At 36.6% G+C, this 17,500-nt stretch overlaps 1 protein-coding gene across 1 annotated transcript in view; it reads left to right on the top strand.

Moving 5' to 3' along the window:
* The window catches only part of KCNH5 (potassium voltage-gated channel subfamily H member 5), a 336,154-nt gene extending 323,342 nt beyond the window's left edge, over positions 1–12,812 (top strand). The window contains exon 11 of the mRNA XM_003831625.5: positions 3,820–12,812. Within this exon, the coding sequence (XP_003831673.1) occupies positions 3,820–4,767 (948 nt within the window). The 3' untranslated portion in view covers positions 4,768–12,812. The remainder of the gene's footprint in view (positions 1–3,819) is intronic.
* The last annotated feature ends 4,688 nt before the right edge of the window (positions 12,813–17,500 follow it).

Here is a 17,500-nt window from a genome sequence, read left to right as displayed (position 1 = left end):
TTACCTTGAGGAGCAGGAGAGTGGAATGGTTAAGACTGTTTGGAATCTGACCCCTTGAATTTGTATCCTGGATACACAGACCTAAGGGAAACCACTTAAACTCTTTATGCCTCAATTTGCTTCTCTGTGATAAAAGAATAATATGACCTGTGTCCTACAGTAGAGAATAATAGGTCCTAGCTCGTAAAATGTTCTCATTCCATGACACTTAAATGAGAAAATATGTGTGTGGAAGTGACCACTTTGCTATATAAAGATATTTTATAATCATTTTACAATGCCATTATTTTGTTCCATAGTCAAAAGTAAAATAAAACAAATGTCAATTTGTCTTATTCTAATCCTATAAAGTCAATTCAAACTAGTGTATTTTTTTTAAAAAACTACCTCTTAAAAACCTGGATATAATAAGTAGTTGACCAAATCCAAGTGTTACTGTTTGTGGTTAGGCGTCAGTTCCAATTGTATAGATTGGGTGATAAATCTCCTCATGACCCCCTCTTTGTAACCTTCCTCCTGCACCTGCTTCTCCTCTCACTGGGCTGCAGATTGTCAGCAGGCCCTGCTGCTAAGGAGAAAGGGGGATCTACTTCAGGACCTAGGGCTTGTGTCTGAGATCTGGAGGGCCTGTAGCCACTCCTCAGAGTGTTGGCTTTTGAGCTAGTCATGTCCAACTGCTGGCTCTCTTTATGTGTGGCATAATTGATGGCCTGAACGTCCCTGGTGGCAGATCACCTACAGGGTGCAATAACCTTTCCCACCTCACACAGTGCTTTTGCCTTGCCTGGCTTCTAGCAGACTGAATTCACAAATGAGTACGTTCAGTGGCTTCCTGAGCTCTAGGGGATCCCAGCCAGTGCCCCTCTGAGCTATAAAGGAAGTGAAGGGCAAGGAACAAAGAGGGGAACTTTGGCTCTCTAAAGAGCATGTTTTTCCACTGTGCATTGCTGCCTCCTGAGATTGGATGTGTAGGTCCTGCTGTTCTGCAAACTTGATGACAATTCAGGACCAGTCTTGTTGGTCATAAGTACCCTCAAACCTCAAGAGAGCTATGTTTAAAATTACTTAATTTCCTATCTCCCGGGAGTAAAAAGGGGGAAAGGAACAATGTGCAATACTCAGAATTCTGTCATCTAATGTACCAGAGCTCGATTCTTTCTCTTTCCCAGTTACTTTTACATTCCTCGACAGCAAAATACAGATCCAGCTCTGTCTCATTTGTCCCCTGGTATAGGTGAGAAATCAAGCCCTGTGCCAAGACCCCCTTTGCTCTATGTTTTTTGGTATTTGGAGTCTTTGTTTCTAGCTAAATAGTAGCAATTCAAACACTTTTGTTTGTTCTTGGTTGGGGGTGGGTGGGGGGCAGCTGGTGGTCAAGGAAGCTGGGAAAGATTTATTTTATTGATATTTTACATGGACATGTTACAGTCTTACAACACAAAACACCCTGAACTTGGTAAGCACACAATAATTGCAAGCAATTATTAGCCATTATATTCAAAGATCTAAACAAATAAGGCTCTTGCCTAAGGTGCCCACAAATTCTCAGATGTCAGTAATACCAAATCTTTCATTATAGTCTCTGCATGGCAGGACATGTAGACATTACAAAATAGGAATGTCCTTGTCTATTATATACCAATAGGGTTGCCAAATTTAGCAAACAAAAATACAGGACTCCAAGGTAAAATTAAAATTCGAATAAACAATGAATATTTGTTAAAGGATGCATATGTCCAATTCAGATTTATAATGTCTGATGTTTTTAGTATGTCCCAAATATTGCACAGGGGACCTGCATTTTACCTGACCTTCCTGTGTGCCTACCACCTGTCACACTCCACTGACTTTGAAACGGTTCCATTTTGCCAAATGTGAAGGCTGCTCTCAGTTACCACATCGAGCCAACACTATGTCTATCCTAGGCTAAACAACCACCTTAAAAAAATAAAAAGGGTAAGTGGTGAGTGGGAAGGGGGATGTGGAAAATCATTCATATTAGGCCTCTCATGTCCACCCATAGAATCAAAGTGAGTACTTTTTCAAAAAGGGGCTGAAATAGGAAAATAGTATCTGCGTTCCTGTGTCTGGGTCTGTCTGGTTCTAAAGAATGTTCATATCTTGAAGACTTAGTACAACCTATGTTTAGTTAGGAAGCATAAGAAATGTGTCAACCCTTTGAAAGACTTCTAATTAAACTGCTGGAGCTTTGATGTCAGAATTTGAGATTATTATTACATATTTTAAAAAGACCCAATTTCATGTGCCACTAACAAGAAAAAATATGTTGGCCTTTACAGACAGTTACTGAATTTATTTCAAAATACAAATTAGTACCACTCGATAAACTGAATTTAGTGCATCAATCTCATTTTAGAAAATGTACTCTTACCTGGAAGGGGAATTCCTATCTTTCTGACTTTTCTGTTAATGGTGACCATCAATAGTATTGGTTTTTGGTGTAAAATCAATGATTATATGTTACTCCAGGCAGTTGCTGAATATTCAAAAGATAGTAAATGGTTTCAGATAGGAGTATTTTATGAGAGTTCAAGGAGAGAGAACCAACGTATGTTGAGTGTCTGTTATGGGTTAGAGAACACGTGCTTCACATGTGTTTCTACTCTAACCAACAACTTACAGAGGGTGATCAAGGTAAGTTATTTTCCTTGAGTGATAAAATTGTCTGATTCTGAAAGTGCCTTATCTAATATAACTCTTTTTTGATTTTCCTTACAGCCTTCACCTGCAGTTACTTTGCTTTTCAGGACTCTGAGCAAAAATCTCACACTTATTAACTTTACTTCCAACTCTGATAATATATGTGGCAATTTCTTATATAGCCAACATTTTTTATTTCTTCTGATGGGGTTATCATAAGTTCTTCCCATTATTATCTTCAAAATACATTTTAAATAAAATGATGCTCATTTATTTGTGGATATCTAACCCCTCACCTGTACTATGTATTTAATTTTATGTTTAAAATGTAAAGAATCTTGGAGATTAAAGAGTTCAGCCTCCAACCCAGTGAACATGTCATATGGAAAACATACTTCTACTTAACCTTTTAGTGGTAGAACGATCATGAGCTTTCGAGGCAGTTTATTCAATAGAGAGCAGTTTGCAGTGAAGTCTGTGTACTAAGCTGGTGTTACCTCCCAGAAACTTTTCCTCACAAATTCTAGTTCTGCCTTCTAGGGTCACATAAATCAATTTAAGTTCTCCCCTCATCCAACCCAGATGCCATTTGCTAAACTGTGTAAGTTTTCAGTACATTTATAGCCTGGAATTCTTACTATCTGATACCCAAACAGAGGATAATATTAAAAATGGTTTTGAATCTTATTTCTACACAATAAGGAAAATCATACAAAAGTGGCAACTCATTACAGAGAAATTTAAGGGATAAATATGTATTTCCTTATATATGTATACACATATATGCATATACAAATATGTATGTATGTATGTATGTGTGTATTTCCTACTAAACGGTAATATAATGGGAACATAAACTAGAAGCAAAGTACCTCTCTATTCAGTTGTCTCTTGAGTAATTCTCCTTCTGATATGTAGGGGACTAGAACTAAGTAAATAAGTAGCCAACATTTCTATGTTGGGTTTAAGGCATATTGCATCCATAAATTTCATAAATGCAATTCCATAAATGGTATTTAAATTTTTTTCTTGAGAAATAATCTTATCAAATATTCAAGGGTTTTCTTTGTAACACAAAGCACATACAGCATAGTATTACACAACTGTTAATCCATCTGCTTTTATAATCAGGCTGTGACTATCTCTCCCGTTCCACAGATCATCTTTCGTAAGATCAGTGATGTGAAGAAAGAGGAGGAGGAGCGCCTCCGGCAGAAGAATGAGGTGACCCTCAGCATTCCCGTGGACCACCCAGTCAGAAAGCTCTTCCAGAAGTTCAAGCAGCAGAAGGAGCTGCGGAATCAGGGCTCAACACAGGGTGACCCCGAGAGGAACCAACTCCAGGTAGAGAGCCACTCCTTACAGAATGGAGCCTCCATCACCGGAACCAGCGTGGTGACTGTGTCACAGATTACTCCCATTCAGACGTCTCTGGCCTATGTGAAAACCAGTGAATCCCTTAAGCAGAACAACCGTGATGCCATGGAACTCAAGCCCAACGGCGGTGCTGACCAAAAATGTCTCAAAGTCAACAGCCCAATAAGAATGAAGAATGGAAATGGAAAAGGGTGGCTGCGACTCAAGAATAATATGGGAGCCCATGAGGAGAAAAAGGAAGACTGGAATAATGTCACTAAAGCTGAGTCAATGGGGCTATTGTCTGAGGACCCCAAGAGCAGTGATTCAGAGAACAGTGTGACCAAAAACCCACTAAGGAAAACAGATTCTTGTGACAGTGGAATTACAAAAAGTGACCTTCGTTTGGATAAGGCTGGGGAGGCCCGAAGTCCGCTAGAGCACAGTCCCATCCAGGCTGATGCCAAGCACCCCTTTTATCCCATCCCCGAGCAGGCCTTACAGACCACACTGCAGGAAGTCAAACACGAACTCAAAGAGGACATCCAGCTGCTCAGCTGCAGAATGACTGCCCTAGAAAAGCAGGTGGCAGAAATTTTAAAAATACTGTCGGAAAAAAGCGTACCCCAGGCCTCATCTCCCAAATCCCAAATGCCACACCAAGTACCCCCCCAGATACCATGTCAGGATATTTTTAGCGTCTCAAGGCCTGAATCACCTGAATCTGACAAAGATGAAATCCACTTTTAATATATATACATATATATTTGTTAATATATTAAAACAGTATATACATATGTGTGTATCTACAGTATATACATATATATATTTTCACTTGCTTTCAAGATGATGACCACACATGGATTTTGATATGTAAATATTGCATGTCCAGCTGGATTCTGGCCTGCCAAAGAAGATGATGATTAAAAACATAGATATTGCTTGTATATTATGCAGTTGACTGCATGCACACTTTACATTTATTTATAATCTCTATTCTATAATAAAAGAGTATGATTTTTGTTACCCAAGGCAATGTAATATTTGAAGAATCAGGGTCCAACCTGCCAATGTTGCCATGACAAATTTGATCTCAGGCTGAGTATGTATATCGAGCTATCATTTTCTCACTGTTCTGTTAAGTTAAAAGTATAGATTAATGCCAAGGAAGATTTCAGTCTTTTAAACTATTAGTACCATGTTATGATCTCTTTCCATAGGATATTTTTCTGTAACTTAGTGTTAGATTCTTTTCCCCTACAGGCAGTGTTTGCTCCATTTAAATGACTGTTTAGTTGCCTAAGTCAGATAACAGTGTGGGATATTGAAAACTTATTGCTATGGGTTTTGTGCATGAATTACATTTTTGATCAACTATACCTCTCGTTTTTTAACATTATACTTAGATAGTAATCATTAGCTCCTATGTAAGGAAATCCCTACTCCCTCCTTCTTGGAGAACAGCTGCCATCTTGTAAGCTGACATTATCAACACCATAAATACTAAACTATTAATATAGAGTATGTTATTATAGAAACACTGCACCACAGGGTATAAGGGCCTTTTGACAATTCATGTAAGAGATGCTCAATTTCCAAAGCTGATGAATGCTCTAAATTTGTATTTCCAAAACATGTTCAAGAGTGACATTGAAAGGCTTCTTAGCAAAGAAACATACAAAAAAAAAAAAGCATTTAAGTAATCATATCAAAATGCTAACTATTATGGTATAAAATAAAAAAGAATATAAACAGATAGATAAATTTTTGTGGCATGTTTATAACTTAGAAAGAATGAAACACTGGTACGGATTGTTGACACATGAATCCTAGTGTTTGTAGTGATAACACATGAAATGTGGTAAAACAAACAAACCAACCAACCAAGAAGTAGACATTAAGTTGCTCGACTCAGATAACTGCTTTTCTATCATTTTATTGTGGTTATAGTTTTTTAAAGCTTTTTGCACACAGTTCTACGGCTGGACTTCTGCTGAGTTGATTCAATAAACTATTGTGGCTCAGGCAGGTCCATTTGTGAAAGGGGGATACTAAAGACTGAATTTTAGTCTTTTGAGTTCAAATCCTCTTTGTAGAAAGTGCCTATTATCAAGTTTTTAAAAAAAGTCACAAAGAGTTGTCCTGTATATAGCTAGTCCCTTAAATGATATGGATTGAGAATAAAATACACATTCACTTGTAAGAACCCAGGAGAACTTATTTCTTTTGACTAAACTATATTTTAGGAAGTCGTTCAGGGAAGCATACTTTTCAGTCAGTGCATGCACAGCATTTAATATGGGGAGCAGGGGAGCTAGTGTTTGCATGAAGTTGAAAATATGTGTGAGTAATTTATATATTACGGGACCATCTGTACATATATGTTAACAATATGCAAAAGATGATGGCAAAATCGAAGGAGATATCTTGGTCTATTATACCCATTTGTATGAGCTTTTCTATCTCCCAGTATTCCCAACCAAAGCCACTAGAACTGAAAGACACATTATCACATTCAGACTTGAGAAGTGCAAAACAGTGATTTATAAAAACAGTTGCTATTTTAGAATTTCTATTGAACTTCACACGCCTACAAGATGTGCCTCTTTAATCTAGGAGTCTCAAAACATATGAGCCATGGGCTCCATTTTCCTTTCTTTGTGCGTATAACTTCCATTAACCATAATGGAAGTTTTCAGGGGAACACGTCTCCATGTAATGCTACAATATCTACCTACCACAAACACAAGAAAATGAAATAATTATGGAGTAAAGAATCAGCCTTGAAATTGGAATTTTGTTGCTTTCATGGTGAGGATGATATCTTTTTCTTGACCTCTGACATTTATTGAATTTCAGGGTATTTTTCTATTTGTTTAAGTCAAGTTTGGCTTAAGCTTTTAAAGGTGAATGTGTGGTTAAAATAAGAATCTGATTATAGAAGTTGTTAGTTTAACTTTAGCCAGTGCTTCAAAACTAACTATTGGTGTAAAGCTATAAAAGAATGACTGTGAACAACATGATGATTTGAAGTTCTAATTCATGGCTTTGCATATTAGTGGTGCAAATATTTACTGTGTTCTGACATTGACGTAGAGTTTCACCTAATCGACCTACAATGTTATTGTTCATATATGTGAGAAACATAATGGTTTTGAATTACTCCAGATTGTCAGGAAGGAGGGAAAGTATCAATTGTTTATTTATGGTGCAGTTATCGTAGTGTCTTTTCAGCCATCTCTGTTCTCTGTGTGCATGATATGAAGAGGTGCTGAATGCACCCTGCTGTTTTCAGCAGGAATGCGTGTTTTCAGCAAACATTGTATATAGAGTAGTCTTTTAGGTTCCCAGATTCCACAAATCTTAGCAGTTGAATTTACTCAGATTTGAATGAAGGGTGAATATTTGCTTTAATACATGCAATAATGATAAAATCATGTTCTATGTTGCCTCAACTAGCACATAGACAGTAGATGCTCTTTTGGGGACCAGACAACTGCATGTTTTATTCCTACACTGTATAGATGCTCTTGGTGCATCCAGAATAAAAATTTTAATATTATATTTCTAAATAATATATTAATAGGAGTAAATGGATATGTATTAGAAATCCAAACATTTTCCAAAGCAATTTACACACCTTCAATATTTTTCTATGATGTTATTAATAGGTAAGATCAGATGCTGTATCCTCGACAGGTGGTTGTAACAAAATAGCAAAAGTCAAATTAGAATGGAAATGTGAGTGATGTATCATAATGGCAGGTTTTATCAGTCTGTATCAGGATATTGTTGCACTAAATGTGATCTAGCAGATGGAAGAGATTATGATAAAAAGCAAATAGGCACACAAAAGCCAGATGACAATACCAAAGCTATATGAATGGTACTGAAAATGGTTCAGGCACAGTGGTTGAATTGAATGACGTGGTTGAAAACAGGCCCATGCTTCATTGTTAAAATGGAAAATTTTTATGACACTAGTTGCATCTTGCATTAAGTATAGGACTAAAAATGTCCTAAGTATTTTTTACAAACAACTTTATGCATATCAGAGAAAAAAATGGAAAATCTGGGGTTTGAAATTGCTCTAGAAAAAATGTGTACTTCTGTTGTACTCAACACTTTAATAGGAAAATTAGTTGTGACCGCTAACTAAAGTACCATTATCAAAATTAACCTTATTGGAGCCCAAATGAAAATCACATTTTCCCTTCTGTTTAAGGAGATTTTGTTCACCCTGTGATATCTGGTCCATTTGATATCTTATTTTAAATAGCTAAAGTCATTTGGAATTTTTTTTAATATTAGCCTTCAGAGCAGTGACTGTTTTGAAGTGTGCAGTGGCAGATATTTGTGAAATTATTCATCATATTTCTAATGAATTCCACTATCTTGTATAATTTTTATCTTTTAAGCAATTTTCTATGAGTTTGTTTTCCAAAATTCCATGTAGGTAATGAGAACATTTATCTAGAATGTGCATATCATACATGGATAACTTTCAAATATGAATATTTTATAATCATGTGAATGTTGTGCTATAATTTTTTCTATTAGGTGTAAAAGTATTTCTCTTCTCATCTTAATGGAAAGGGGGAAAAGACAAAAACAGTCTTTTGGAAAACATCTTAAGTCTTAGTATCTGAGCTTTGTCTTGGGTTCTGAATTTAGCTTTACCACAAACTAGAAGTGTAATTATGGGCAAGTTAACCTTTCCTAGTGTACCAAATGCTACCATTTCCCCGCCAATAAATAAGAAAACAAAGATAACAGCTGTTGCCTCCTTATATCAACATGCTATTAGGTCAATGAAAAAATTATCTTTCTTGCAGGTGAAAATCACATTATGACAAGTGATCACTTTTTCATTCTTTCATAGAAGAGTATCCACGATGTACTCTCTATCAAAATATTCTTCTAGATTTTAGAAGAGATTTCAGGGATTGATGGTGATGTGATTTTTATCTAAATATTCTTTTAGGTTTTAGAAGAGATTTATCTGGTCAGAGGTTAATGGAGGGAGGCATAGTTTGCTAGTGGCAGGTAAGCATAAAACTTCATACTTATGTGGGAATTTAGAGCTACAAATCAAATAAACGTGGAAAGAATGAAGCTCCTTTGACAGAAGAGAGAAAGGAGAGAAAGATAGGTAAATTTTGTGATTTTTCTTATTTCTACTTAATCATACTGCTTGGCAGAAATTCTCAATTTTGTGAAAAAATTGGTAAGCGGCCAAGGTATAGAGTAGTTCACCAATGTATCTATGTAACAAAACTGAATGTGTACCCCTTAAATTTATACAAATAAAAACTAGAGTAGTTCATCCTTCAACTTTTTATATTAAAATAATCATGACCTGTTCAAGATATATGATTCCACATGGGCAGACACTCTTATAACAAAATTCTTAACTATGTGCTATGTGTTGTAAGTTTTGGCCTATATTCTGACTTGAGATTTTCTATCACTTCATTTGTAGGATAAGACCCCTGTGTTTGCATTCTTTATGAGGGTCAGGACCACTGAGGATTTGGACTGGGAACTAGAAAGATGATGAAGGCAAGGGTTGAGAAAAGACTGATTAGAATCTATCTGCTTCTTTACTCTTAGGCTTAGAAGTTAAATAAGTTAACTAAGCTTATATTTACCAAGGTCTCACTATGATAAGCATTTTATTTAGGTTATCAAATTTAATTCTTGCAGCAACCCCATGAAGGTATAGGTTAAGGAACTTGTCCAGGATAGCATACTTGTTACATGGTAAAGTTGAGTTTCTAACACAGGCAGTCAGACCTTAGGGAGAAACCTTTATTTTGTAGAATACTGACATTACAAGAACTATCTAGTTCAACCATCTAGTCTAGGTTTTTCCAGACACATACTTTTAAAGATTTCTTAAAATAATTCTTAAAAATTGCACTCGATAATGTGAATGTAAATGTTTGGTTTTTCTTGATAGGTCAGAGTCAATGACAGAGTTTGAAATCATACTGTCTTAAGCAAAAGGTGCCCTGTCCCAACAGTGGAATTTTCCTTTACTTCTCCTAACAGTTGAAAGACATCGGCCAAAGTAAACTGTCAAATGTGGTATGTTTGATATATGGTCACTGGTATCAACATTTTCTTTTCCAGTTGAATTTTAACCTAAAGAGGTAATGCATAATGGTTAAGGAAAGCAAGAGTCATTCAGGATTTTTTTTCTATAATTTCTTTTTCTTTTTAATAGTGGGATTTGGATGAGACTCCAGAATTGATTTTTAAAATTTATTTTTTGACTCATTGGGTTTTAAGTAGATTATTCAGATATTTTTATTGATTGCACTGATGTTGGCTTCTTGGCCAAACCACTATTAAATGCATTATCCAAATGAACTATTTCTGTTTAGAATGGCAACTTGTATCCTTACTTCCAAAATTAATGAGCTCATAGTATGTATATTTACTTCAGAGAGTTTCAATAATTTTCTCTAATGAAAAAATGTTAATTTTCTGAATGTGATTTATTTGTTCTACCCTTTGAGATTTCTAAAGCAAGTGTCTTGAGATAAGGAGAAAAAAACAAGATATTACAACACTACATGCTGGAATCTTCAGCCCAAACCATCTTGTTTTCACTTGGCTAATAACTGAGCCAGAGGTAATCATAGAAAGGAAGAATCCTACTTTTAAAATAATGACTGTGAAGGACCCCACTGACACTATCCAAAGCTTTTTATAGTCAGCTCACTTCCATCCTGGCTTTTACATTACCACTGCATGATTATTTAAATGAGGTCATGTCTTGTACTACTCGTAAAGGCACTTGGTCAAAGAAGAGTAAACCAAAAAGTGCAGCTTATGACCAGAGTTATAACTGAGGAAAAAGGAGGGTGGAGAAGGGACAGCTGTTGCTTCCTTTTAATGAGTTTTCAGTATGTGGTGCCTTTTAAATAGCTTTTGTTTATTTGTTTTTAAGATGACACATTGTCATTAAGGTTTTAACAAAACCTTTGGAAGCAGTTTGAAAGCTTGTCAAATGCTGGGGCCTTCTTTAGAAATAAGTGTTCTCCCACCAACCAATGAGTTTAGAACCTCTGGTTCTGACCTACAAACCCAATCCCCTAAGCACTTGGCTGGTTGGGCTGCATTTTGATGGGAGGAAACAAAAAGATCTGATCACTCTCTCTCATTCATGCGGAATCACTGACTGTTGAATGACCAAAGCAGTCAAAGCCAAAATATTCACCTTGAAGCTTCAATAAACCAGATTGAGTATCCATAATAACTAATTTAAGTAATTTTATCCCCATTCTCTGCTAAATCATATTTCATAATATAAAATGTAACCACTTCCCTCTATCCAAAGCTTTTGGTCAGACTCTCCATTGAGTTAGAGAAATTGGACTTTGGCAAAAAGCAACATAAAGATTATTGTTGTTCCTAGAACCATTGTTGTCATGGACCCCTCATTTGCTCCTCAACTTTTTCAACCAAATTATAGCGGGAAAGATTCCTGATGAAGCCAAGACTGCAAACAGGAAGAATACCTAGCTAGTAAACTATGCAAAATCACAACAAAGATTCATTTTTAATTCCATGTTACAGTGTTTGATAGTCCTAAGTATTTAATATTGGTATATTATGTCACAGCCATGAACTGTCAACTTACACGAAATCCAAATGCACTTTTATTTAAAATCAAGATTAGCCTATTTCATTTTCAGGAAAAAACAGTGGTCAGAATTGCTTTTTTGACCTCTGCAGGGATGTTTTCACATTGCTATTCTTATGACCCTTTATCAGAGAGGGAATAAGTGTAGTGTTCACTTTCATCTCCTTAGGGTTGACTGCACCAGCATCTTCCATCAAGCAGTCGCCTTCCACCTTAGAACCTGTTCACAGTTAATAAAGCAAGGGGGAATATGCATTTCATATTAGGAACAGATTTCTTAAGTGATTGTTATGAAAAGTGGAAACCAGTTTAGAACCATTTTTTTACCCTAAAACAGCCATTGTAGTTTGTTGAAAGAGCAGTGACTTTTAGAAGTGCTTGGTACTCAAACAACACAAAATGTGCAGATTCACGATATATTGAAAATTATAGAGTTCTTTTTAGTCTATGTTCTAGTGACTTTGTTTACACTAGTTGTGGCATTTTGTATACTACAATGTAAATTGTACTATAACACTAATGTTACTATGGGAATTAATTTTGCAACTTCTTAAATGTTTTTGTCACTGCAACCATATTGGTGAGATATTGGGGGTATTAAAAATGCCTCTGCCTTTAAGGGTTAATTCACCAGAAATAATTGATTCATGCATTGACAAAGGAAACAATGCAAAAATTTCATGTGGGATGTTTTTAATACCATTATGCTAAGCAGTACTTGTTGGCTTTTTTCAAAATCTGATTCATGCTAAGCAGATCCTTTTTTCTACTTAAACAAAGATACTGCAATGTATAATATAGAAATTTTGTATGTACTGTTGACCTATCACCTGACTGCTGACAGGATGTGTGAAAATATTTTAACTTTGTGACGTTAGGGTCAATTATGAAAGAATTGTGATCAAAATTCAATTGCTTCTGGGAAGTTTATGGTGATTATCACTTTATTTAACGTTTGTTCTCAAAAAATGGTCATTTTGAAAAGTGAATTGGCAGGTGGAAGCTTTTAGCCCAAAAGAAATCTGGGTTTCAGCACAATAAACTGTATTTCATCAGGGAGGACTAACTTTGCTTTTTTTCACACTTTATTTAAATGTGGATATTTTTTCATGATACAGAATAAAATGTGCATTTTATGGAATTAATTTGAATTGGGTCTTTGTTGGAAATTGCTATTTTGAATTTAGTTAAATAAGTGAAAAGCTCCCCAATATTAAAACACAAAGCAATAGGTTTAGAGGAAACAGTCTTTTGATATATTAGAATTCCAATGTTTTCTTAAACTTTCATAATATTTTTCCTCTGATAAATTGTATCATTATGGTATGAATGATAAAGTAGTATTATATCAGAAATTAAAAGTTTAAGCTCCAGGAGTAAATTTGGTTGAATTAGAATATTTCTCTGTACCTTGAAAGATAGAGATAATGAGCATATCTGAATAGGAATTTGGAGAAATCCTTATTTTAAAATGGGATTAAAAAATATTTCTCTATCAATATTTCGAAAATTCTATTAATATCATAACATTATTAATTTATTCCAAGCAGTGAAATTTAGAGGCTTAAAGGGCAGAATGTACATGGAATAAAAGTATACTTTTTCTCATGTTTTGAAAAAAATTATAAATGGCTTTGCCAAATTCCTATTGAAAAACAAGAGCTGAATATGTAACATAGGATGTCTGCAACACGAGAACTGCAGATTTTTCTTCTAACTAAAAAACAAGTTTGAGGAACACTTTTTTGGCACATCACTGAAAAATTATTCATACCTATGGCTACGTAAAATTACATGTTGATTACAGAACCACCAAATAAAGCTTCGTCTTTGCTATGGCTGTATTAGAATATAAGTTAGAGCATTCTAGAGTTAGCTTTCAGTTTTATAGGAATCAAGGATATGATGATCACAGATAACAAAATGAATCGTCAAAATGAAGTGAAACTTTCTACACAAATGAACAGTAATTAATGCTTTCTCCATTTTTTGTTGATTTTCCTCCTCTTTTTTTTCTTCTTTCCTTACTCACACATGCACATGCACACACAGTCAACAATAAATTGCAACCTTTCCTTCTAAGTTCCATGGTAATAATTAAGAAAGATACCAATTTTTGGCTGGGCGAGGTGGCTCACGCCCGTAATCCCAGCACTTTGGAAGGCCAAGGCGGGTGGATCACCCAAGGTCAGGAGTTTGAGACCAGCCTGGCCAACATGGGGAAACCTTCCCTCTACTAAAAATACAAAAATTAGTTGGGGGTGGTGGTGGGTGCCTGTAATCCCAGCTACTAGGGAGGCTGAGGCAGGAGAATCGCTTGAACCCAGGAGTTAGAAGGTGCAGTGAGCCAAGATCACGTCATTGCACTCTAGCCTGGGCAACAAAGAGAAAACTCCATCTCAAAAAAAAAAAAAAAAAATTCAAAACATGATAATACATATTGTAGATGTGTGAGGAAATACTCAAGTGCCAAATACCATTACAAGCAGAATGAGAAGTTTTTGTACCATAGGATGTTTTCTTCAGGGAATGTGATGAAAAATAGAACATGCTTTAACCTTCCAACCTTCAAACTTGTGGTTAGCTCCTTCTATTCCCACCCAGTTAGGAGGCTTTTGCTTCCTGTAAGATTGTTGAAAACACTAAGTTTTCCTATATCAAGTTGGGTACATTCTGTTTAATCTAGGAAAATCAGCGTAACATGCTTTTAATTTGATTAAATAAAGACGTGCCCAAGGCGAGCGATGCAGGGCTGACCTTATATAGCCAGAAGGGGCACTGGGGATGAATTAGCACCATGCCTACTTTGAGAAATGAAGAAACCAAGAATTGGAAAGGGTAGGCAATTCTCCAAAGTTGTATGTATAGTGACAACTTTGGAAATTAAAGTTGGGAGTTGGGAGGAGTTGGGATTAAAATTCAGTTGTCTTGACTCCAAGTCCAATGTTTCTTACACTATATCACATGCCATCTGGTTTTTCACAGTGCAAAACACACACACACACAAACACACACACTCTTTAGCTAATGCTACTGAAAGTGTTGCTAGTCTCCTCTCTGAATATTGCAGAAAGGGTAGTTATGTGTTCAACTATGTCATTTACATAAAGGCGTGTGTCCTTTATTCCAGTTTTCTTAAAAAACAACTGATATCTCTCCCTTTGATATTGAAGATTGTAATTTCACATTCTACACTCATGATACTCTCTGTCCACCTGGTTTTAGAATCAGAACTAGACAGGTTATTTGTTGTATCTGGCTAAGGATACACAGTTGGGTCAGAGTTCAAGAAGACTGAATAAAGACTGGCTGGATGCTGACCATTCCAGATCATTCTGTGTGGAGCAGAAACTGGAACTTCTGGGTTCCTGCTTCCTGTGGGTGCATATGGGTGCATCAAACACAGCTTTCCATCTCATCTGATTCTACTGTCCTCTGGCACCCAAGCTTAGCTTAAGTCTTGAAGTGTGCGTGTGTGGGCGTGGGTGTGGGTGTGGGTGTGTGTGTTTGGGGATGACATCTTCCTTGGTTCTTAAAATTCTCTAGGACTATTCCCATGAAAAGAAAAAATATGTATCTGTGTTCACAGTTTATAAATAACAGCGTTCAATACCACCAGTGGCTCATGGACAAGTGCTAGCAACTTGTCACCTGTAGTCATTCGACCTATCAACAAACGTTCCTCCAATGTATGATACTGCTCTAGGCACTCCACACTGACCAAATTCAGCTGCATAGTGGATCTTAGAGTTTTCTTCCACAACTGTGAATATGCTGTTCAAAGACAAACAGCAAGATTCTGTTGAAATTCTTCATGTTAATGACCTTTGAACTATGGAATCCACTCACTGGCAGGACTGTCAGGAAGAATAATACCTGCTTTTAGAGACAGGGGAGAATTTCAGCTCTCTCACGCTTTCTTTAAATTTCCATATTCTCCATCCTTAACACCCTTCCCCTAAATTTTTACATCTCAGGTAAGGAGAGCAGGTTGCAGATTTTCAGAGGTCTGGTGCTTTCACTGCTGCATTCACACACTGTTTTTCCTTCCCTGTAGTTTTCCATTCTGCTATAAGCAGGGAGAGGAGAAGGAACACTCTGCAGGCAACCTTAAGCTGATGGCTCTGTGGCTCCCTGCCTGCCTGAGGAGAAAAGGAAGGATGAAAGCAAGATTTCCGACAATTGCCATTGAATGCCCTGAAAGGAAGAGGCTGAGTGGAAGGAGGGCAGGGAGGGGTTTTGCCTTTCAGGACATCAGCAGCAAATAAGAAATTTCTGTGCTAGTGCAGTTACCAGGAGCCTCTCTTCTCTTCCTTTCCTCTGCTAGCGTTATTCCTTGTATAGCCTATAATAGGTTGGGACCAGATTAAATGAGATAATAGCAGTGAAAATGCTTTGAAAAATATAATGGGCTATACAAAGCTTGAGGTTCTCTCTATTTGCCTGTGATTTTCCCAGTAGTCAAGGGTGGATTCCAGAACTTATTGAGAAAGAGCCATAAATATTAATAACATATATTCACACACAGCTCCTAGTGAAGTTCCAAGATTTTCTCAATTATACATAGAGAAAATTGGACAAGTTCAAAGTTTGTCGATCCACAACAGCTGGAGTCCTTTTACCTTCCCGTCAACTATAAGGGCAAACACAAACACTATAATAGCCTCTCCTCTACTTCCACACTTCAGGAAGTATGTAAAGAACCTATTAACATATAGGCTATATGAAAATATAGTCCCAGTTTTACTAATCTGAAATTCTCTAAAATAGCAGTACTATTCGTCATTTTCACTTTCACACTTAGTTGTCAATATCATGTAAGATCTCTGTTACACATAGCAGGTATTTGATGCTGTTTCAGAGTTCTTCCTGATTGAAGATTCAGCGCTATAAGATCAATTCCGAAAGTTCATGCTAAAGATGTAGAGGGGCCACTAGATGTTTCGCTAATTTAGGACTCTGACCCATTTAGATACAGTGAGGGCATACATAATGCTGGAGTGGACAAATTAAAATGTTTTTACCTAACATGACACCGGAACCATGTTTAACACCAATACCTTCATTCAACTTCCCTCCTTTTTATTCTCTGGCAAGATGTCTGTACCTTTTACAGGGCTGCATCTTGTGTGTTTTTCTTGTTGTTTTATTGAATTGACTTTGATATAAAACCAAGATTCTTATAATTTTGCGTGTTGTATATGGATGTTTGGATAAGTAGAAATATCTACTATTTTTCAGTCTCAGACACCTTCACATATAATGCTTCTAACAACCTCGTTAGAGAAATAAGCCCATAGGCTCTGGGTGATAACCCCTTGTAACCTCACATAGCTAGAAAGTATCAGAAAATGTTTTCAAACTCAGGTCTCTGACTTTCAGCTCTTATTTGCCTCAGAGTGACTCTCAGACCTGCATTAGGCCCTTGGTTTTTACATCAGGACCTATAGAAATAAAATTATTTTTTGGAGGATTTGTAATCTGATTACAGAATTCCAGGGTTTAGCCTTGTGCTGAAGTTCCTAACATAGGAAAAATGCTAGGGTTCCCCTTCATGTATGTTCTATTTACAGATATGGAGTATTACAATTCATGGCATCCACTTAGTTTCTCCTTTGCATGATGACCTATGTGGAAAAGTCCCACAGGAGCATTGGTATCTGTGCAGGACACTATGGTCATGTATACAAGAGCTACTTAAGGAAAAGGGCTGTGGCCAGGAGCGGTGGCTCACGCCTGTAATCCCAGCACTTTGGGAGGCTGAGGTGGGCAGATCACCTGAGCTCGGGAGTTCAAGACCAGCCTGGCCAACATGGCGAAACCCCATCT

This window comes from Pan paniscus, chromosome 15, assembly GCF_029289425.2.
Source record: "Pan paniscus chromosome 15, NHGRI_mPanPan1-v2.0_pri, whole genome shotgun sequence".
Classification (NCBI taxonomy): domain Eukaryota; kingdom Metazoa; phylum Chordata; class Mammalia; order Primates; family Hominidae; genus Pan; species Pan paniscus.
The sequence above is the reverse complement of the archived record's forward strand: the minus strand, read 5'-3'. Positions and strand labels throughout refer to the sequence as shown.